The 23,419-nt window shown below is 35.9% G+C and overlaps 1 protein-coding gene across 40 annotated transcripts in view; it reads left to right on the forward strand.

The window, feature by feature from the left end:
- Positions 1–23,419, forward strand: part of PTPRD (protein tyrosine phosphatase receptor type D) — a 508,136-nt gene that overhangs the window by 196,018 nt on the left and 288,699 nt on the right. For 20 of the 40 annotated variants that reach the window (XM_041763191.1, XM_041763202.1, XM_041763197.1 and 17 more), the window contains exons 3-4: positions 972–1,120; positions 4,786–4,927. In XM_041763191.1, coding sequence (XP_041619125.1) covers positions 972–1,120; positions 4,786–4,927 — 291 coding nt within the window. The remainder of the gene's footprint in view (positions 1–971; positions 1,121–4,785; positions 4,928–23,419) is intronic. The other 20 variants (XM_041763192.1, XM_041763195.1, XM_041763209.1 and 17 more) reach the window with 1 other exon arrangement.

Genomic DNA, 23,419 nt, shown 5'->3' on the forward strand with positions numbered 1-23,419 from the left:
AACACTATTTGTATGACTTGTATCATCATGCTGTATTCATTTCACTGTCGATTCCAACTTTATTTCATATTTAGGGTACTTATGGTCTTTGCTAAATAAATAGCATAATGAATATTTTTGTGCATAAATAACATCTCCATTTTATTTAAATCCATATGATACATTTCTAGATCTAGAAATGCAAGATGGATAATAATTGGGTTTTGAAGAGAAAGGGTGAATGTTAGGAACATTTCAAGGAAGTAGAGAACATTTAAAAAGCCTCTAACTTCTAGCCTTTCACCTTTAGGATTCTTAAAGTCTACATCTTCCTTTACAGAAATTCCTTTTTTGCCTCCTATGACTTTGGGGATTATTGACTCATTTTTTATGCAAATTATGAAGTTAAGTTTTAAGTAAGACAGAGCACAGTATCTGGGCTTACGAGTCACTTTACCATTTTTCCCTATTTCTGTTTCTTGCCAAACCTTCTAATTCGGGGCTATATTTCTTGTCTCTTTAAAATTTCCTAGAATTTCTCTTAAATGTCACTAATTTTAATGGCTTAGCAGTGGCAGTGCTGCTTTCTGGCAGCACCCTGATAATGGCATCAAAGCAAAGAGCTAAAATTTTACTCACTTTGATTGATGAGCTCATTTTGTTACAGAGGACAAATTGGATTTTTTTTTATACTGGTAATAAAAATTAATGTGTGATGTTGCTTTTCGGATGTTATTGGATCTCTGCCTTAATACAGATTTCAGCAATAAAAACACTAGCGGATAACTTGACCAGAAAGTTACCTTCCTCCCCTTTAAACTACCCTTAAAAGTAAAGGTCCTTTTCTAATTTTCTTTATCCTGGTGTGTGCGTATATGTTTGTGTGCATTGGCCTCAATGAAGTCGAGGGCTGTAGGGGATGCAGTGGCAATGGGGATGGTGTGTGTTTCAATTTTCCATCTAATTGTGATGTTTATTTCTTGTTATTTCAGCACCTCCAAGGTTTACGAGAACTCCTGTTGACCAGACTGGGGTCTCTGGTGGAGTTGCCTCTTTCATTTGCCAAGCTACAGGAGACCCAAGACCTAAAATTGTCTGGAACAAAAAAGGAAAGAAAGTCAGCAATCAGAGATTTGAGGTATTAGGTCCATTGTTCTGTTTCTCTGGGGGAAAAGTGTATCTGCTGTATCTTTGGCTTATATATGACTTGCTTGTTTTACTCTAGTATGAAGTACCCTAATCATGGAGATACGGCAATCTTTTTGTTGCTTGTATTGGAAAACTTAGTTCTAAATGGCTTTTAGAAAAGAGTTTGTGGGTTCAGGTGATTCCCTTTTGTACTTGATTGTACCAGGCTCCGTGTCTAACATCCATTTGTTAGCCTCATTATCAGACTGTTTCCCCTGAAGATTGCGGTATAGTAGTCTCACATCCTTCCACAACCAAGTCTAGAAGATGGGTGAAAGCTTCCTCTGCTGTCAGCTTTTACTGAGTTACTTGCTTATCCTTGGACTAGTGTATATGGACAACTTGATGGTACAAACCAACTAATTTAAGTTAATCAGAACCTACCTCTGTTGCTAGGAATGAGGTCAGTTCCATCCAACCCCACACTTGGAATGGGGAAGCAATATTTTCCCATCAGGGACTCACATGCCTCTTACAAGAAAGAAGGGGAATGGATGCTGGGCAGCAAATGAAGTTGTCCACAGCACCTCACACCTGTGTTTTACAAACACCGTGAACTAAAATGAGAAGTTAGCTCCAGTTGTTGGTTTCAGAACTACTCTGGAGGAACATACCAAGGTGATATTGCAGTTAATCCTTTGAGTAAATCACTCAAGAAAGCTGTGTGACTTGACAATGATGAAGCATAATTCAGATATTTTTGAGTGTTTTTAAGGAGACTAATGTTTCAGAAAGTTGCTTGTTTTGGAGGCAAAAAATCGGTAATAAGCTATGCAGAGAAAAATTGGAAGAAGCACACAATACAATGCCTGAAATTTAAGACATGAAGAGAATAGTTTGATTCTTAGAGAGTACAAATCTTCCAGTCTGCCCCAAATTGTAAAACTCACCTTCTCTTATCTGAGTTCCTGACATACTTCATGGCCTAAATCACTGTTTGGCAAAGGTAAGGCAATTTCTAGTTAAAAGAAACAGAGCAAGTAACAAAATTCAGAACATTTTGATTTTACTCACTTTTTAAAAATCAGTTTTCACAGAGTAATAAATGGTCCAAATACCTTATAAAGGGTATAATTAATTACACTGGTAAAAGTAAAAATGTAGATTGTAGTTTACATATGATAAATTTAAAATTATGTTTGTTTGAAAATCAAATACCAACAGTGATTAAACATAAAAAACATCTTAATCTTTGAGAAATGTTTCCTATATCATGTGGAAAATGATGTGTGTGTGATCCTTACTACAAATTTATTTTAGTTTAGATGAAATTGAAATTTTTTTTATCAAAGAGGTGTTTGACATTATACTTGCCTGGCAGTAGGTTCTTAACAAAATCTTGTAACAAAGATTAAATTATAATAGTAAGCATTTCAAAGCATGAGCTTTGCTCGTTACGTAATTCCTGATGAGAATCATATAAACAGTCAAGGAAAATTATTTTTACATGAAGCACGTGCATCAAGTACTGTTGAGTCTTGGGTGGAGAATCCTTAAGATCTGTAATGTATTTTTTTTTTTTTTTTTTTTTTTGGTTTGCTAGTTTATAAAGGCTATGAGCGCTCTAAGACCTATTTTGCTGCTTGTATCTCCAGTGGCAAATACAATGCCTGGCATAGAGTAAGTAGGTAGAGCACAATCAGTACTGGGGATTAAAACTGGAAATTACAGCACTAGCATGAGTCATGTAGTATAGTGTTTGGTGAACAAGGATAGGTCTAACTGGCAAATAGTCCAGAAATGTAAACATACAGTGATACAAGTAATCAAACATTGTTAAGAGGGTAGGTTCTAAGCCTTCTCATCACAGAAAGAAATCTTTTTTCCTTTTTATTGTATCTATATGAAATAATGGATGTTAATTAAACCTGTTGTAATAATCATTTCACAATACATGTAAATCAAACCATCTTGTTATATGCCTTAGACCTTGTACAGTGATGTTTGCCCATTATTTCTCAATAAAACTGGAAAAAAACTTAAAATTCAAATTGGCATTAAGGATATTTAAACCTTTCTCTACATGAAGCCATGATATATAGATATCATGAGATATCTACATATGTATCTATATAGATAGATGTATGATTATGATATACTTGACAAAGATTCTAGTAACTATGAAACTTTTTTCTCCCATCACTCATAGTGGATTCATTTTAAAATATATGCTTAGGGATCCCTGGGTGGCGCAGCGGTTTAGCGCCTGCCTTTGGCCCAGGGCGTGATCCTGGAGACCCGGGATCGAATCCCACGTCGGGCTCCCGGTGCATGGAGCCTGCTTCTCCCTCTGCCTGTGTCTCTGCCTCTCTCTCTCTCTCTGTGTGACTATCATAAATAAATAAAAATTAAAAAAAAAATTAAAAAACAAAACAAAACAAAAGACATTTAAAAAAAAATAAAATATATGCTTAATGGAGCATTAATAGAGTTGAAAATAAATTGTAGTACTTTGGGAAGTGGGACATTTTGGCTGTCTCTGTGAATTTAAAACATAAATAGAATGCAGAATGTACCTAAGGTGGATATATTTTAAAAACATTCGATCTTTCTTCCATAGGTTGGCATAAGCACATTTATGCAAAAAATCTGGGATTGAGCAACCCAATAAATGTATTTACAAGGTATTCTCAATTCATAATTTAGGAACATGGAACTCTTAGTCATAGGGAAATGCAAAAAACCTCACCAAAACCAGAAGGCAGCTGGAAGAACACATTGAGCAGCTGGAAGAACACAGCACAGTTCTAGAAAAGATGAGTAGAAAAGTAGAGTATAGGACAGTTCTAGAAAAGATGAGTAAATAAGCTTCACAGCCTTATTTATCAATCTCATCATCATCATCATTATCACCTTTTAAAGTAGTACTTGAATTAGCTGACAAATATCTAGGATTGCTAAGCTGTTTCAGAGTACAGTCCATAATGATAGTGAACTCAGGCTTAGTCTTTAGGACATTAATTTTCTGCCCAGTGAAGCAAGCCTCCATTTTACAGCAAGAATGCCCCCAAAATGCAGAAAATGCTAAGCTAGAACAAATACTGGAATGATTTATAGCAAAATTAATGCATGCCATCAGTCTCTTGGGTTGTGAAAGCCATCTCGTTGGCTGCCTAAGTATTAGATTTATGCAGTTTCTCTTCATGGTTTGCTCATCTAAACTATTCAGGATGAAACACTTTAAACCAGAAGAGCTGTCTGTGGTGGTATGCATTATGTCTTCACCTTACAATCCAATTATTGAGTAGATCCACAAATGTGTACATGCTGTCAGAGATAGAATAATTTGAGAAGGTTATCCATTAGAGCAACAAGTCTCTTGCAAAATTAATAGGGTCAAATTGTCCTAGATACACATAATAGAATATTTTCACGAGTAGACTCTGGATGGTTTACAGTAGACTTTGCATTTGTAGTTGCATGTCTTTCCCTTTGCTCAGAAAAAGATTCCTTAAATTAAACGAGATACTCTGTTTCACCACTATGTATCAAAATTCAGTCTTAAAATGATGCTGTGTTTATTCTGAGCCTAAAGACTGGTTCACCACTGTATTAAGGTTTAGCTTAGAGGTAGATAATTGTAACAACACCTGTGACAGCTATTGTTTCCTCTAATAGGTAATAGAGTTTGACGATGGATCTGGATCAGTTCTCAGAATACAGCCCTTACGGACTCCGCGGGATGAGGCCATTTATGAATGTGTGGCCTCAAATAACGTGGGAGAAATAAGTGTATCCACTAGACTCACAGTTTTGCGTGGTAAGTACTCAAGTACAAAGTTGTAGCTTGTGTCATTTTTGAAATTCTGTATCCCTGATGTTCTTTTGTAGGACCACTAAAAAGATTAGAGTTGTCATGACGCTTAAATGGAAAATGAATTTAAATGCAATGTTTATAAGGGTGAAACTTTTAAACAAAGAGTGTGTGCCTTTTCTCATGGGTCTTGAAGAATGCTATCCAGGGAGGGAAAAGAAAATATCAGAGAAATGCTGAATTCCAATGCCAGAAAGCATCATGACTTTGGTAGAGTACCTAGAAAGGAAACAGGACATGCTAGTCTTTTCATGTTAGTTAGCATTGTTTGTGTATGGATGTTTTTGTACCAGGATTGGCCACTACTTTTTACAGATTACCACAGTTGACACTGATGTTTGCAAATTAAAGGGGCATCCTCTACCTAAAGATGAGTTCCTCATAAATGGAGGAATTGAGGAAAGCAAAGGCACCTTTTGTCTTTACATAAAAATATGTTTTTATTCCATTCTTTTATATTTCTTGAACTAACATCTGTTAATGCAACGTGAGTGGAAACAGCGTGTCTCCCTCTGTGTTTCCTGCTATATGGCTTATGCAGTTTGACCAAAGTCTGAGATGACTTTCCAAAACTCCAATATAGTGGGTCTGCTTTCTAGACTTTCTTTAGAATGGCAGTACTAGAGAATAAAGGCTGGTGATTAATAATACTAGGTTATGTATCTCTACATCAACATTTTGTGTTTTGTTTTTTCTTTGTGTTTTGCTTTGAACTTCACTTCACGATTCCACCACATACGAGAATAGACTTTCTTAAGATGAAGGGAAGTGGAAAAGAGGGATCAAAATTTCATTACCACAGAGGAATATAACATGGATTAAGATAATTTGTTGTCCACTCTGTGTTTCCCATTGTGGGATGTATTTACTTTGTATGTTTTATAAAATATAAAACATTTCCTTCTAGATCTTTGATAATCTTTGATTACCAATATCACTTAGTTAACCAACAAGCCTAGAAATTGAGATTATTTACTTACATATCTTAAAATATGTCTCAAATAATGTAGATATCTTACTAAATCTCAGGAGAAATACTGAACAACTGGATATAGATATTTTAAATGCATGTAACAAAATGATGCTTAAAAATAAATAAATCAGATTTGAGTTACATTTCTATCCATTATGAGAAGCTATGTTTATACACAAAATTCTCATACTCCTGTAAACACATTGAGATGTTGATAAAATATCTGCAAATAAACTAAATGCATGGCTAGGCTGGCAAATGAGGAAGAAGTTTCCAGGTGCTGAAAAACAAAGAGAAAATCTCCAGAGAATAGACAATAATAACCAAAAGGACTATATGCTTTAGGGCTGAGTTTTAGATCTGCAACAACACATAGGCCTATATAAAATAAAATGCAAGTAGGAAGAACTAGACCAGCTTTTTGCATAAAGGTAAGAATTCTAGCACTGCTATAGTGGAACACTCAGAACCTAGAAGTGAACACAAAAACTGGTCAGATAACAGTGAGTGTGGAACAGGCTGCCATGTAAGTACTCACCCCACAGAGATGCGCCCACAATTCACGATATGCAACCCTAGATAAAGTCATTCATACCCAGGTGGGCTTGGAACTACCAATTCTAAAGCTTTCATGCAAGTTCTAATTCATGAAGGACAGTGAGCCCAATCAAGGAGAGTAGAACTCATAGTCTCTGAACTATAGATAATTGAACCACATGACTGGGTTTGGAAATAAATGTATTTTAAATGTATGAAAAGGTAATAGAAAGCTTGAAACCTCTCAGGCAAGAATAAGATATTAAGGGGGAAAAAAAGAGCAGATGGGAGTTAGAGTCAGATTTTAGAACTGGAAGGAATCTTAGAGACTATGTTTATAAAGACTGTAATATGTACCTCAAATTACATGTACATTTCTGTGTACATGTCCATATATATACATGTACATTTATATGTACATTTAAATTTTATGTAATTTATATACATACATGTACATTTACATGTACATTTACATTTAAATTACATGTACATTTGTGTGTACATGTATATATATATATTTTCCATGTTCACTCAGACTTAGCAGGATATATATATCCATGTTCACTCAGACTTAGCAGGTCTGAAAATTGTAGAATAGTTTCTTCAGGTGAACAGTTGAAGCAAACTCAGACTTATTTGTTGATTTTTTAAAATTTAAATCTTCATTTCTTCACCTAGTTTAGAACTAATGCTATGTATAGACATTATGTTACAAAGGTACAATAAAATAAAATTTATCAAACACTTTTTTTTAACCTTCTTACTTTCATGAATTCACTCCTTACAAAGGAATAGTGATAATCATTTGGCTTGATTTAATCTTTATGCATTGATGAAGAGATTAGCAAAAACTTGGGAGGAAAATAATCATTTTACTTAGACTTTCACATGGATTTATGTTTTCCTGCCTCCCAATCTGATTAGGGTCCCCTGTTTCATCTACTTTTACTCAAGAGTTCCCCCATAAAATAAATACACGTGAGAATTTTTATATGATCTTGACTTTCTGTGTGCATAGCTGTCATATGTGAATATATTTGTATGAAAATTTATGATTCTAGTAAAGATAGTAAAACCTTTTTTTAAGACTATGTTTAGTAATTTTGGAAATGTTTCATGAGAAAAACACAAAGGTATTTTAGAAAATGGAAAAGTAGTCTAAACATAACTTAGAATACTTTTCATATATCCCTGTGGGATAAAATAAATGGGTTGGGAATTATCTTTATTCCCTTTAGAGCTACCTCCTTGTTTAAAATTTCTAAATAACTATAATGCTCTTAAGAATAGTCTTGAAAAAAAATTCCATTAGTAAAATCAGATTTGAAGTATATGAACATGGTGAAGAGTTAATTAAAATGAATGTGAAGAATTTCATACTATACTTGGTGAGTTCTGTACCCATTTTAAGTTCCCTTGCTTTTGCAGATCACCTTGGCAGATGCTCAAGCTCTGTGCTCTACCGTTGGTGAAACTGCCATATACTTTGAGCCAGGGCCTCACATCAGATGCCCATTTCATCCACATGGGTCATTTACTTTTTCCTTACTTTGCTGACAATGCCAAAAATGTGCCAACTGTCATCATGGGTTTTGTCTAAGTGGACTGGATGGAGATCACTAATTTATTTCACACAGGCTACTAGAGAACCTAATTAATTGGAGATTTAAACATCTGAACTGTATGGCTAATGCAGAAGACATTGAAATAATACTCTGACCACCCATGTGCATTAAAGGGAGTATTTCAGGGGAAACTTTCCCTCTGTAGCTCTCTTCAAATTACCATAGCTGTGAAAAACTGTTTTCATAAGGAAGGATAACCACAGCTCAGGCTGAGCATGCCATGGAATGAGATATTTAGGCAATTACCACTTATGCACTGTGCACTGTAGTTCTTAGTAGAAGTAGTAGGAGAATGGGGAGTGGAATGCAGCACTTGTGGCCTCCAGGTCATATTTTATTTTTTTTGGCTGCCCTGCCTATGGAAACAAGCAAAAACCAGCTCCCTCATTCTGCAGTACTAGGATGCTGTGATATATCTCTTGTACACATGTTTTCCCTCTTGAGCAGAACTTTAAGTGAAGGCTTCGATGTCACTGAGAGGTTATAAAGAGCTGACACTTGCCTAATTGTAGAATTTGAAGGTCTTTAGATTACAAATTAGGCTTTGAAGGGCACAAGTAGAACCAGAGAGGGTGCCTTAAGAAAAGGATCAGTATCTGGATGGGTTTAGTTCTTTCTGAATCTTTGGTTTACTGGTCATAATTTCTTACTAACCAAAGGTTGTCAGAGGGAAATCATGTAGTATAAATTATATAATGATAACTAGGAATGAAAATGTTCTCTCGGGTATGTGGTATCAGCCCCTGAGCAGGGGGAAGGGGAAAATGAGATTTTGCCAATTTTGCATCCATCTGTCTAACTAAATGTCATGTTTCTTTTTTTAAAAAAGATTTTATTTATTTATTCATGAGAGACAGAGAGACAGAGACAAAGACAGAGATACAGGCAGAAGGGGAAGCAAGCTCCTTGCAGGGAGCCGGATGTGAGACTCAATCCTGGGTCTCCAGGATCATGCCCTGGGCTGAAGGCAGCACTAAACCACTGAGCCAATCGGGCTGCCCCGTGTTTCTTGAATGTAGACATTTTTCAAGCAGTATTCAGAAAATATACATATTATTGTCATCCAAAACAGCATGTAATACATTATTTCTTTAAGTTTAGCAGATTATTTTTGGAGATTTGTCCATTCCCAAATAGCACTACCCCCAAAACTACCACCAGCACTACCGCAGCAAAACAGGGCATAATATATAACACTGTCGCTCTCGCCTACCTATTGGAAACTTGCTTTCTCGTAGAACACATATAAATTAAAATTACTGCCTAAAAAGATAACCAAATGTGAGATAATTTCATCACCTAGTTTTGCAGGTGTATTTTATGAAATTATGTTTGTGTTTACTGTGCACAAGTGCATCCTATTTTATGAATGGTCACCATCAAGACATAAGACAATATACAAAGTTCCTAAGTCTCAGTCACAGGTATTACAGGTCCAGCTCTCACTCTGTCCCAAAATAGTTGTGGCATCTTGAGCAAATGCGTTAACTTCCCTACTTCCCTATTCTTCTTCTTCTTCATTATCTTCATGAGCACAGAGAAGCAAAGACATCAGCCTGGATCACTGAGATCTCTTTTCTCTAGCTTCCTGTACTTTAGTAACATGCCTATTTCAGCAGCCACCTCTTGCGAGGTGGAAAAAATATGCTCCCTGAAGGTGACTGTAACTGAGATAGTAAAACACCAGTGAGCACTTGGGTGAGACAGAGAAGGCATCTCATTGGGAAATGGAGAGAAATGTTTGCATAATATGTCGGTTTCAAAAAATGTAAGCCATTATAGCAGTTGTTAAAAAAAGAAAACAACAACTTTTACAATCTTTCAGGGAGAAGGCAGTCGACTATCTCCACCATTGTGCAGTACCCTGTGATCAGAATTAGCATGTTCATTACAGTCTCATTTTATTAATGCCTCTTTTTGAAGATGAACACAGTTGTCCCTGCTGTGAAAATGGTACTTTGCTGTTTATGTTCTAAAGTGGTCTCGGCTGGGGATCCAGGCTAGGAACATTAAAGAACAAAGCACAGCTGCTTGACTGTCAACACAAAAGGATTTTTATGAAAGACTGAAACAAAAGGAAGGGTGGCCAACACAGAACAAACTTGCTGACAATTATGGTACTGAGTGAAGATGACTTGAAAAGGCTTATAAAATAGTTGAGTGGTTGGAATAAATTGATAACAACATGGTAAAGCCTTTCTGTGTACTCCACTGCCTTACGGAGCCACATAACTACTCAGAAACGTCTGGGTTTCGGTAGTGTGATCTTGAGTACTTAAAAATAACTGTTCTTTATATATTAGTGTTCATCAAGGCAGGAGCCCACGTGCACAGGTCCATGGGAGACTGTTGTAAGTAAGCAAAGACATGAAAACTGATAATATTGGGGGGGGGGTGAAGTACACTTGCGAGCTGAGGTTTTTTCCTGTTTCCTTATGATCAGTCTTCTAAAGACCATTCTGTTGGTGATGGATGTTGCGTTCTTTGAATCATTATCACTAGTTTTTCCACACTGGGATTATATCTTAAAGGACACAGAGAGAATGGCTGCATTTGTAAATCATTGCATCTAAGTGATAAAAATCTTTCTTCTTTTGGCTTCCGATTATTTTTAACAATTTTAAAATGAATATTAAGTCATGTGAGTATTTGCTATAGATTGGCTATTAGTGGCACTGTGGAAATGTCGATTTGGGAGGGAATTTGGCTTACTTAGTCTCATCTCTTATTTTTGATATAAGAAACTAAAGTCTAGAGAGTTTGAAATGATTTGTTTTCTTGGTCATACAGCTGAGATTTTCTTTGGGTTTCACCCAGTCAGAAATAATCCCTGCCCTATTATGTTGTGACAATGTATTCTAGCCCTTGGGTTATTTACTTTTGGTGTATTTATAAAAGATATTTTCCTGGAATAATACAATATTCTTTCAGCTGATCAGCTACAGACAAGTATGACATGAAAGACAACAGTGCTAATGTGCCATGGGTGTGCAAAGTGTGGAAAAATCCTACCCTGATGATGCATAAATAAGAAATTGCTAAATATTTGGCAGTAGATACAAGTGGGTTCTCCAGAGAGAAGAATGAGTGTATGTATATACATACCTATACACACATACACACACACACACACACACACACACACATATATATATATGATTTATTATAAGGAGATGGTTCATACTATTAAGAAGTCTTTCCCAAGATCTGCAGAATAAGTAGGTAAGCTGGAGGCCTCAGAGCTGATGATATAGTCTAAAAGTAGGCAGGCTTGAGACTCAGGAAGAGCCAAGGTTTCAGGTTGAGTCTGAAGACAGGAATAAGCTAGTGTCTTATTTGGAAGGCAATTAAGCAGGAGGAATTCTCTTAGTGAGAGGAGGGTCATCCTTTTTATTCTATTCAGATCTTCAACTGATTGCATGAGATCCACTCATATCAGGATAGGCAATCTTCTTTACTGGCTCTATTGATTTAAATCTTAACCTCATCCAAACCCCTTACAGTAACATTCAGAGTAAGCTTGGGCTAAATATCTGGGCATCTTATGGCCCATTCAAGGTGACACATGAAATTAACCATCACAGGTGGGTATAAACTATAGTACCTCGAATAGAGTAGAAGTAAAAAAGAGTAATAGAAGAAAATGAGGTTGGGACATGCTTCATTGGCTAAAGAGAGCAAACTACACAAGCAGGAAATCATGTGACTAAGTTAACATAAACGGTCTCTATATGAGTTGAAATTTGCAGAGGTTTGCTAAAATACTTAAAGTAATATAGCATACAATTCACAATCCTTTATGTATAATTGATGTTTATACTTTAAAACTGAATATTTAGTTGACTTTCATTGATAAAATTTGAACAATTAAAAAAATAAAATTTCTGGCTTTCAATATTAGTTTTATTTTAAGCTACTAATTAAGATGTAGTTTTAAAAGTTGTGCATGCATAATTTATTGGGATTTAGGGCATACATATAGCATATGCCCCGTCTAGGGTTTAATTATCAAAATCCTAATTACATATCTCCTTAAAAGAGCATGTAACTTACTTTATATTATTAAAAATAAACAATGACTTATGAGTTAATGCTACATTAAATACAAGTATGATGGCATGCATCCTGATTTTCTTAATATACTTTATTAAATAACAGGAAATTTTATTTATTTTTTTTAGTTTTTTTGTATATTTTTTATTGGACTTCCATTTGCCAATATATAGCATATCACCCAGTGCTCTTGCCGTCAAGTACGCCCCTCAGTGCCCATCACTCAGTCACCCCAACCCCCCGCCCACCTCCCTTTCCACTATCCCTTGTTCGTTTCCCAGAGTTAGGAGTCTCTCATGTTCTGTCTCCCTCTCTGATATTTCCCACTCATTTTCTCTCCTTTCCCCTTTAATCCCTTTCACTATTTTTTTATATTTCCCAAATGAATGAAACCATATAATGTCTGATCTTCTCCAATTGACTTACTTCACTCAGCATAATGCCCTCCAGTTCTATCCACGTTGAAGAAAATGGTGGTTATTTGTCGTTTCTAATGGCTGAGTAATATTCCATTGTATACATAAACCACATCTTCTTTATCCATTCATCTTTCAGTGGACACCGAGGCTCCTTCCACAGTTTGGCTACTGTGGACATTGCTGCTATAAACATTGGGGGTGCAGCGTCCTGCCATTTCACTGCATCTGTATCTTTGGGGTAAATCCCCAGCAGTGCAATTGCTGGGTCAAAGGGTAGCTCTATTTTTAACTCTTTGAGGAACCTCCACACAGTTTTCCAGAGTGGCTGTACCAGTTCACATTCTCACCAACAGTGCAAGTGGGTTCCCCTTTCTCCACATCCTCTCCAACATTTGTTTCCTGTCTTGTTAATGTTCATCATTCTCACTGGTGTGAGGTGGTATCTCATTGTGGTTTTGATTTGTATTTCCTTGATGGCAAGTGATGCGGAGCATTTTCTCATGTGCTTGTTGGCCATGTCTGTGTCTTCTCTGGTGAAATTTCTGTTCATGTCTTTTGCCCATTTCATGATTGGATTGTTTGTTTCTTTGCTGTTGAGTTTAATAAGTTCTTTATAGATCTTGGATACTAGCCCTTTATCTGATAGGTCATTTGCAAATATCTTCTCCCATTCTGTAGGTTGTCTTTTAGTTTTGTTGACTGTTTCTTTTGCTGTGCAGAAGATTTTTATCTTGATGAAGTCCCAATAGTTCATTTTTGCTTTTGTTTCTCTTGCCTTCATAGATGTATCTTGCAAGAAGTTGCTGTGGCCAAGTTCAAAAAGGGTATTGCCTGTGTTCTCCTCTAGGATTTTGATGGATTCTAAATAATAGGAAATTTAAAAAACTATCTTATCGGTGGTCTTTCTAAATTAAATTGTGTTTTAGCTTATGTGTCAAAACATTTCATGCTCTTGATTTTTAAACTTCACCCTTGCATTAAATACATATTTTCACACAATGAGTTTTTTCCTAACTAATAAATGTAGATCACCAAGTATAGCCCTGTTAATTTGTTTCTCATGTTTGATGATATGTGTGTTAGGATGATAGATTTGATACTAGTTTGTGTTTTCCCAGAAGAGATCCTACATTTTAAAAAGTATAATGCCAAAAGAGCTGTTTAAAGGATGAAACTGTGGATCATGAGTGAGACTAGCAAAACAATATTAGCAGTTTTCAATTGACATGCATGTACTTTTTGTTTGTGTGTTTGTTTAATTCCTTGGGTATCCATGGATCTATCATTTACCAGATAAGTGGATAATCATTTATGGTAAAAAAATGTTATGGCTCTTAATAAAATTAGTTATAAATTATCAGTACTTACACATTGTATAGTTAAACCAAAAATTTTGTTGGGGAGGTATATTTGTATACATATATATGTGCATGTGTTTTTTCTACATGCAATATAGTGTATGTATGGCCTGTTTAATTTGCTTCATAGCACTTTTCACTATGTGAAATTATACTCCAGTTCTTAAAACTTTTATTTTATGTATCCTTCACCCTTTGTGTATAAGCTCCATTGCATTTCTCTCTGGCCTAGAAATAATCCTAGCATTTCCTAGGCACCCATCAAATATTTGTGGAATGAGTGTATACATTTAAAAAGGGATATAGAGATGGTTGTGTAAACACATATGAGACAGTAAGAGACCATTTGGGCAGTAACTGAGATCATTATTCCCATGGACACTGTAGGATGAAGGTGAATTTGAGAACCAGAAAATCAAGACAGAAGACAGACAGAAAGGGGACTACCATGGAAATGGAGTATGGTTTGTAGCTAGATAGCCATGGGTTTATATCAAGAGTCCACTGTTTCTGACTCTATGGGATTAGACACATTATGTGAGTCTAAACTTGAGGGTCCTCATCTTTAAAGTGTAGGATAAATCTTAGCTATATTTTAGGGTTGATTTTAGAAGTTAATGACGTAGATATGTAAAACATGTGGTGCAGTGATTAAAATATAAAAGTTGCTGAAAAATAGTAATTTTTTCCTTCTCCTTTTATCGTCCATTTGAAGCTGAGCTGTTTGATTTAGTCCTCTTGCCCACTGTTCAATCTCCAGCATCTAAGGCAGTGCCTGGCACAAAGTAATTAAAAAAAAAATGTTCATTAAGTGAATGCATGGCTATGACTATGGAAAGGGAGGATCAATAATCCTGGAAAAGAAGTGTGCAATGGCTTTATAACACATTGCTTACCACAAGTAAATGAAAATTGGCTTTGCACATGGAAATAAGCAAAAACTACATGTGTGTTACCAAGTTATTTGGAATGACTAAAGATCATGTATTGGCACAATGATCTCTAATATGCAATATCAAGAAGTTTAGCTTCATTTTTTCCTTCTTACACTTGTGCTTAATGTTGTATTAACACATATTTCTATAGTCTTCAGAATGCTTATACATTAGTACCTAGTAGGCAATTGCTTAGACTGCCTCTGTCAGAGTAGGGTCATATTTAAAATATAACCTCAGTTCTATTACATCTGGACTATACAAAGTCACAGAATAGATAAAAACTTATAATTGTTTTTAATGTCTGCAAAAATGCAGCATCATTATGTTATATATTTTAGAGGAAGGAAGAAAATTTCATACATCAGGACACTGGGATGGCACAGTTGGCTAAGCATCCGACTCGGGTTCAGCTCAGGTCATGATCTCAGAGTTCCTGAGATTGAGCCCTGCATTACGCTCTGCACTCAGCACAGAGTTGGCTTGGGATTCTCTCCTTCTCCCTCTACCCCTCACCCTATTGGAGCTCTCTTTTTTTCTCTCTCTCTCAAATTAAATAAATAAATAAAATCTTTTTTAAAAAGTCTCATATATCATGTCAGTATTTAAAGAGATAATAGAAAAGATGTTTTGTTGCTTAGTTTTGTTTTTGTCTTTTAGATTCCACTTTTGGCATAGCAGGTGATAGAAAGTGTGGTTATGAGTTCAGGTTCTGCTGGCAAGCAGGTCTGAATTCAAATCCTGACTCCATTATTTGCTCTGTGGCTATGTACACACTTCTCAACCTCTCTGAACTTCAGCTTGTTTATTTGTCAAGTGGAGATAATAAGAAAAATTGCTACCTAAACTTGAAAGATCACAGATGATCCACATAAAGCTTTTTAGCAAAGTGCTAGGCCCTCAGTAAATGTGAGTCATTGTGAATAACATTATCTTCACCAATATTATTACTACCAGTACTATTATTATAATTATCAATAAATAATTTTAAATTATTTTGATTAAAGATCACTGCCATATGTGTGAAGCAAAATTTTCTGGTGCAAGCAGAACCAATTTTCTAAGACATATAATTTTATAGTCAGTAAGTCAGGCTGCCTTGTCCACTAAATAATCCTTTAGTCTAGATGGGTGAGCACCAATTGACTACTTTGGCTCCACAGAGCCTTTTTTTTTTTTTTTTAAGTCAGTGGTTTCTTAATTTTCTTATTTTTTTTTATTTTAAATATTTTATTTACTTATTAGAGACACAAAGAGACAGAGAGAGAGAGAGAGAGAGAGAGAGAGAGAGAGGCCAAGACACAGGCAGAGGGAGAAGCAGGCTCCATTCAGAGAGCCCGACATGGGACTCGATCCAGGGTCTCCAGGATCAGGCCCTGAACTGAAGGCTGCACTAAACCGCTGAGCCACCGGGGCTGCCCCTCCACAGGGCGTTTGAATTTGAATGTCATTCCCTTATAAGTGATTGAGGAGTATACTTTGGAGAAATGAAGTAAAGCTTTTCTTTTATCCTACACAGAGTTATCTTCATGCTTAGACTGGACATTTCGAGAGGGCAGGGCTTTGTTTTGCCCAAGATTGAGCACACAGTGCCATGCTTGACACGTTATAAATTTTCAGTAAATATTTGTTGATTGAGTGAACAAATGACAAGTTTAATAAAGAATTTCTAAATGTTTTGTTTTCTTCCAGAACTACTTTATCTTGAGTTTTATTGAAAAAACTCAGAAATAATTGAATATGTATGTGTTTCTTCCACATTAGAATAAGCACACAGTGCATGAAAAGCAATTTGTATTACTCATTGATTTATTGATTTGATGATATAGTTCCCCCTCATCCCAGGGATTATATTAAGGGCTGGGCTAAAAAGATAGAAAAGACTTTACTACCACCTGCCTTCAAGGAAGCTACAATCTCTTGACAAGGAATCATAATTTTAGTTATAATGACAAGGCAGTTATACATATAATACTGTGGTTGGGGATAATGAAGTCTATTTTTAGAAGTGTGTTCACAGGAATTCAGCTTATACCTTTCTAAGCTAGTACCTGCATAAGAATTTATGTTTCCTTGAGTATCCCATCAATATGACAGTAAGGTTTGTTGAAATGTAAGATGTGTTTGACATATGAGGCCTCAAGTGACAGAAAAATTAAACTCACCATTTTTTTCTGATGAATAAAAATGTTCTGAGGGAAAATTATATTTTATTCATAGGATGATTGGGGATATACTTTGCTTGAGTTTTGAGAAAATATGATGCAATAAAAAAAACTTAAGTCATTACCTTCAAAGTAATATTCCCATTTGTTTCTCTCTCAACTAATAGTAAAAGGGATTTTTATGGCTGCATTTACCATTTTTTATGACTCCTTTTTGCTCTAGGTGGAGATGACAAAGCATACCTAACTATGAAATGATTTTAATAAAATATCTTAAAACATTTTCTCCTTCAAAAGACTTCATTAAACAAAATTGATTTTCATAATAAAATATTTATTTATTAAAAAGATGGGAGGTGAGATGTTTTTACCCTTGAGGAAAAGTCATGAGCATATACTCCAAAATAGGAACATTCTTAGATACATTGCTTCCTAAGGCAACTTGGGTTGGAGCCCTGTACCCTAAAGGATCTTCTGTTTACACTCAGCGTTTATGCATGTCATTATATCTTATGATGACAGATCTGAATTTCCAGATATTGCAAAGCCTATTATAAACTGACATCAAGTGCTGGAGCTGATTTATTGGGGGGGTCCCATTAATCTTTGTGGCAAAGATGCATTAATAAAGTTAGCATTCAATTGGCTCAACAGCAAATGGAATTCCCTCATCTCAGTTTACAAACAGATAAATCATTGCCTAGGAGAAAGAGTCCACTCTGACTTATTTTTCACAATAATTTACCATAAACCCATGACAAAGAGCCAAGGAGGAGGTTTAATGCTAGCCAGAAGGACTGGGGTTTTGCCCAGAAAAACTGGAGCTTGGGTTAATCTTGTCCTAGTTCCCTATCAACATGTTTAAAATATGGCTCTGATAATTTAAAAAGAAACAAAATATGTTAACATATGTTTCAAACAAGCCGGATTACATGCAGACAGAATTGATCAGGCTCGGGAGCCTTTCTTCTTATATGCTTCAGTGATAAATCCTTGGTCAAAGACCCCTACCAAACTATCAACTGTTTTCTGATGCCAGAAAATCTATTGGGAAAGGTAGAGGGGAGGTAATCTGACATAGAATTGAGGTAGAGACAGATTTATCCCTGTAGCTAAGGAAGCTTCAGTGTCAAGGCTCTTGCTTACACAATGCCTATCAAAGCCCTGGGAGGGCCCAGGAGTATTCAGTTGATTAAATGTGTTTTTTTTTTTCCTAAAATTTGTGAAAGTAGTATTTTTGCTTTCATTTTCATAAAGTAGGTCTCTAAAATTTTATAAACTTCAGACTTTACAAAATCTGTCTCTTTCACTGAGATAACACCAAGGGAAAGAAGATCTGCTTTCTGTTTTATATATGATTGATTAAAAAAAAATGTCCACACGAATGCACAGATGTGAGTCTAACATGGAAGAGCTAATGTCTTTCTTGACTCATCCTCCATTATGATTAGCATTGGAATTAAAAGGATTTGCCCGATGTTTATAATCCTGAGTCCCTAAGTTTATGAAGAATATCTTAGCTTGGTTTTCTTCCTCTTCTGTTTAACATACAGTAGTACTTATGCAATGAGTGCAGTACTGCTCTATTCCAGAACAGTGGGCTGTGCACTCTTCGTAGGCATTCTGAATAGTAACCAAACTTAATCTAGATGCTCTTATTCCTCCATTCTAAAAGGCTGTTTTTTCCCATTGCTTCTTCCATGGAATATCACCACCACTACCATCACTGAGACAAAAATTATATTTTCTGCAAGACACTATGTATACATTATCTTAATATAATCTAGTTCTAACGTTTGGTGTTATTACTTACTAAAATTTAGCAGATGGATTTCTGAGCTTATTCTCTGTGAATATATAGTCTGTGAATGTATATATATATATATATATATATATATATATATATATATATAGTCTTTTCTGTCAAAGAAGAGATGAAGAGAAGTGCAGAAGTGGTGGGGGTCTGCTTCCTTCAAGGGTTCTTCTGTAAAATGAATATTTAAAAGATCTTCAGATTCCCCTTCTCAATATTGGATGGAGAAAGAAAGAGTGGAAGAGAGGAAGGAAGGAAGGAAGGAAGGAAGGAAGGAAGGAAGGAAGGAAGGAAGGAAAGAAGGAAGGAAGGAAGGAAGGAAGGAAGGAAGGAAGGAAGGAAGGAAGGAAGGAAGGAGAAAGAAAGAGAAAAAAAGAAGGAAAGGGGAGAAAAAAGATTCCTACAGAATTAATAATCACCAAGCATGTAAGTCAGTCTGGGGATGTGTGAATTTTAGTATGTAAGCATTCCCTCTATTAGATCTAGAAGATCCTTAAATCTGAAAGAGAAGACAGCTAAGTACATGACGACTACCAAGGGAGGTTCCCAGTTCACAGGAACCAAAGTTCAGAAGTTGCTTGACTGAAATCTCATAGATATTAAATGTGATTTATTAAGGAGGTTTTCTGACTCCAAATCCCATTCTCTGGTCACACCCTATCTTATGTTGTCTTTTAGTTGCAAAGGGTACAGTGTAAAGAGACATGGATGAATAAGAGAGATTAGGTGTTGTTGTTGTTGTTCCCTAGTAGAGGAATGAGAATGTGTGAAAAATATCTTAATAATAGTGAGAGGGGCCACTGGATTGGTTGTTTAGGGGCATTTTGTCATAATCTTTGAGCTTCTTCTTAACAAGGGTAGAAAGAGAGCTCTGAGAATAGGAGAGGGTGGGATGGTGTGGAATGTAAGAGATGGACGCAAAGAAAATGCATTAAAACATGTGCAGTTTAAGGAAGACTTCAGGACCCCCAACAAGCTGATTTCAAGAGTGCTTCCTAAATGTCTGTCTTATCTAACCACAGGAAGTTAGAAGGTAAGCACTGGTCGTGTCAGTTGTTGGAACTGAGTTGACTTTCCCTTTAAAACCTCTGGTTGATAGAGATTACCAAGATCCCTTACCACCAGTCTAATAATCTCACAAGAAAATAGTTCTCCGTCAGTAAGAAAATTTTTCAGAGAATCTCTGAGTACCATTCGTGACTTTGTAAACGATATATTTTCATGAAAATGAAAAGCTCAACATCAGTTTTGTTTGTTCTTATTGAATATTATCAGTTATTAGAATTGCTGAGCTAATTGGAAAATACCAAGACCTTTGTATTTATAGTCTTTATTCAGTCTTTATCAGAGAATCAGAGGCATGGTAATCTCTTTTTCAGAGCTCAACTATCTTACCATTAGGGGAAAATATTCTCTTTGCTATACCCCACAGAGGGCTATTTTGTGAAGGAAGTGTTCTTTCACTGTCTGTCTTGAACAGCGGTTGGTGGAAGCTTTACATGTCTTACTGTTGAGGAGGTGACTTTAAATTCTTATTTTAGGTAAAAGCATCTGCAAATTAAGACTGCAGAAAGCAGCAGTAAGAAGATCCTCACAGTTCTACTCAGTTGGACAATTCTTCATTACACTGACAATTTAATTGGGTGTAAAAAGAAATGGCAATTTAAAATCAAGGTCTTTAAGTGGGACAACCTACCAGTTTCAGAGTTAGTATTTTTAAAAAAATCAACAAGACTCTAAAAAGGTACATCTTTAGTTCTCTAGTTAGTTATTTCCTATTGAGTATGTTCTGTGCTGAAATTACCCCATCAGATGCGCCTTTTAATGGCAACTTTTGCAAAAGAGTTTGAAGATGGAGAGCAGAAGAAATTGAATTCACCGTTTCATGCGGGCATGCAGACACACAGAGAAATGCTTCCTCTTATGAAAGTTTATTCACTCAGTTTATTATTATTTTGGTGCTTCAATGCCTGTCTAGTGTTCTAATTCAAGTAACGTGGATGTTTTTGGTAATTTTAAATAGGAATGAAATTGATCTACTTATCTCATGAGGGAGAGATTGTATTTGACTTATCCATGCTTGTATTCCCAGCACAGTAGGTGCTACAGAGTGTGCACTCAGAGATTTGTTGAAATAATGTGTCAGGCAAACTTTACAAGTTGGAACTGCTTAAGTGACAAAGTTGAAGTTGACTGTAGCCTAGTATTTAGGAAGAGAAATAAATACCTCCATATATCCGATTTTACACATTCACTTGATGAGTGGTCATCAGATTTCTCCAAAATGAGCCTATAGTTTGTTCTCCTGAGAACTGTACAACTATCAGCTCCCTCAGGTTATAAGAAGGTACTCCATACACCAGCCCTTATCAGTTGCACTAGGTAGACATTTCCCTTCTCCTCTTCTTCTTTATCTTCTTTCCTCTCTCTCTCCCTTCTTTCCACCAATATTTTAGATGATTGTAATTAGTAGCCATCAGTTTGCTTTACATCCTGTGAATTGCCTAAATTTCATGAATTCTCAGGTGGAAATATATTTATTTCCTTTATACAGAGGGACCGTGTTAAAAATATTTTTAAAGATGAATATTTTGGACAAAAGCTACAGAAAGTAGAGGATGGTTGTGCTTATAAGGGTGTTTGAATAAATGTCATTTTGTACACTATTAGACCCAGTTAAACCATTATCAACTAAATTGTTTCTAAATAAGAAAGTGGCTATGTATGTGCCAGCTGAAGTTCTGGATGCGTTTTGGATCAGCTGGGGATTATGTCCTCAGCAACACAGAGGACATAATCACTCCAGGAAGATTACTAGCACAGCTAAATTGTTGACATGTTTAGTCAGAGTAATTCAGAGAGAGAGAGAGAGAGAGAGAGAGAGAGAGAGAGAAAACAAAACTAAGAAGAAAACTTCATAGACCTCTGACCTACCAAGAGTTACCTCTCTCTCTTGAAAGATGGTTCTGTGTCTGAGATAAACTGATTGGGTATCTCAATTTGAGTCAAATTACAGATATGATAGATACAATCCACAACCGTTTTTGATGAGAAACAGTGAATTCCTTTTCACATTTGCCATCACTATTAATTCTGTTAGCCATAGGCCATGATTGAGAATCTCATCTCTGTTTATCATTCTTTATTCAGTCTTCCATAGGATCTAATGTAAGATATCAGTGTATTCAGTTTTGACATGCTCTGTTCTTTAACACACTGGCTTTCAAATTCCATGAAAAGATGGTTGCTATCAAACTTGTAAAGCAAAGAATTAATTAAATATTAAGTCAAAATGTTGTTATTGGAGACCAATATTTGTGAACACCAATATTAGTTTTTTTTTTAAAGATTTTATTTATTTATTCATGAGACACAGAGAGAGAGAGAGAGAGAGAGAGAGAGAGAGGGGCAGAGACACAGGCAGAGGGAGAAGCAGGCTCCATGCAGGGAGCCCAATGTGGGACTCGATCCTGGGACTCCAGGATCATGCCCTGGGCCGAAGGCAAGCGCTAAACCGCTGAGCCACCCAGGGATTCCTGAAGACCAATATTTGATGAAATTTTAAAAATGGAGATACTCACCTAGCTCATCTGCCAGGTTAAATTTGAAAAGTTTCCTAACATCTCAGCACTCTTATAAGCTCTGTTGTCTTTTTGACAAGCTCATTGGCCCATTGGAATTTGTTTGATTTGTACTTATGATCCAGTACCTAAGATACCCTTAATTTCTCAAATAATTAGGAAGCCTAAATATAATGTTTCATCATGAAGGGGATGATAATATATGTCAATACTAGATTAGTAATTCACTTCTGTATCCTTGGAGTTGCTTAATTAACTTCTTTATAAAATAGCAAAATTCTTATTATAACCTTCTCTTTAAAGTTTGGGGTAAGTGTGTGGACAGGAGAAAATGAATGATTTAAATGATACTAAATCAGTCAGAATTATTTTCTCTGTGGAGGTAGGGTCACGACTATGATACAAACACAGATTAGCTAACATATATTGATATTTTATTGAAGCTATAATATGTATTGATTCCATGTTGAGAATTTTGAGCAAGTGTCTTTGGAATGAGGTAAAGGAATGAAAATCATTATTTCTCGATAATACATTTATTATTTGAGGCAAGCATTTTCGTCTCTAATTGATTTTAAATGCCAAGTCATTTTACCCCCTAACTTTGAGTCATAATAAAGCTATTAAATAGAAGACATAAAAAGGCACTGAAGGTATATAGATACCATTCTGGATTTTCTGGATAGGAAATTCACTTAAAATGGTCTTGGTGGGGAATCCTGGGTGGCTCAGCAGTTTAGCGCCTGCCTTTGGCCCAGGGCATCATCCTGGAGTCCCGGGATTGAGTCCCACACTGGGCTCCCTGCATGGAGCCTGCTTCTCCCTCCGCCTGTGTCTCTGCCTCTCTCTCTCTCTCTCTCTCTCTCTGTCTTATAAATAAATAAATAAAATATTTTAAAAAAATAGTCTTGGTCTTATTGGACATTGTTATCTCTGAGGTCGGTCTGTTAAGTGATGCTTATGAAAACATAGCTAAACT

The sequence above is a fragment of the Vulpes lagopus genome, chromosome 7 (assembly GCF_018345385.1).
Source record: "Vulpes lagopus strain Blue_001 chromosome 7, ASM1834538v1, whole genome shotgun sequence".
In the NCBI taxonomy this organism is placed as follows: Eukaryota; Metazoa; Chordata; class Mammalia; order Carnivora; family Canidae; genus Vulpes; species Vulpes lagopus.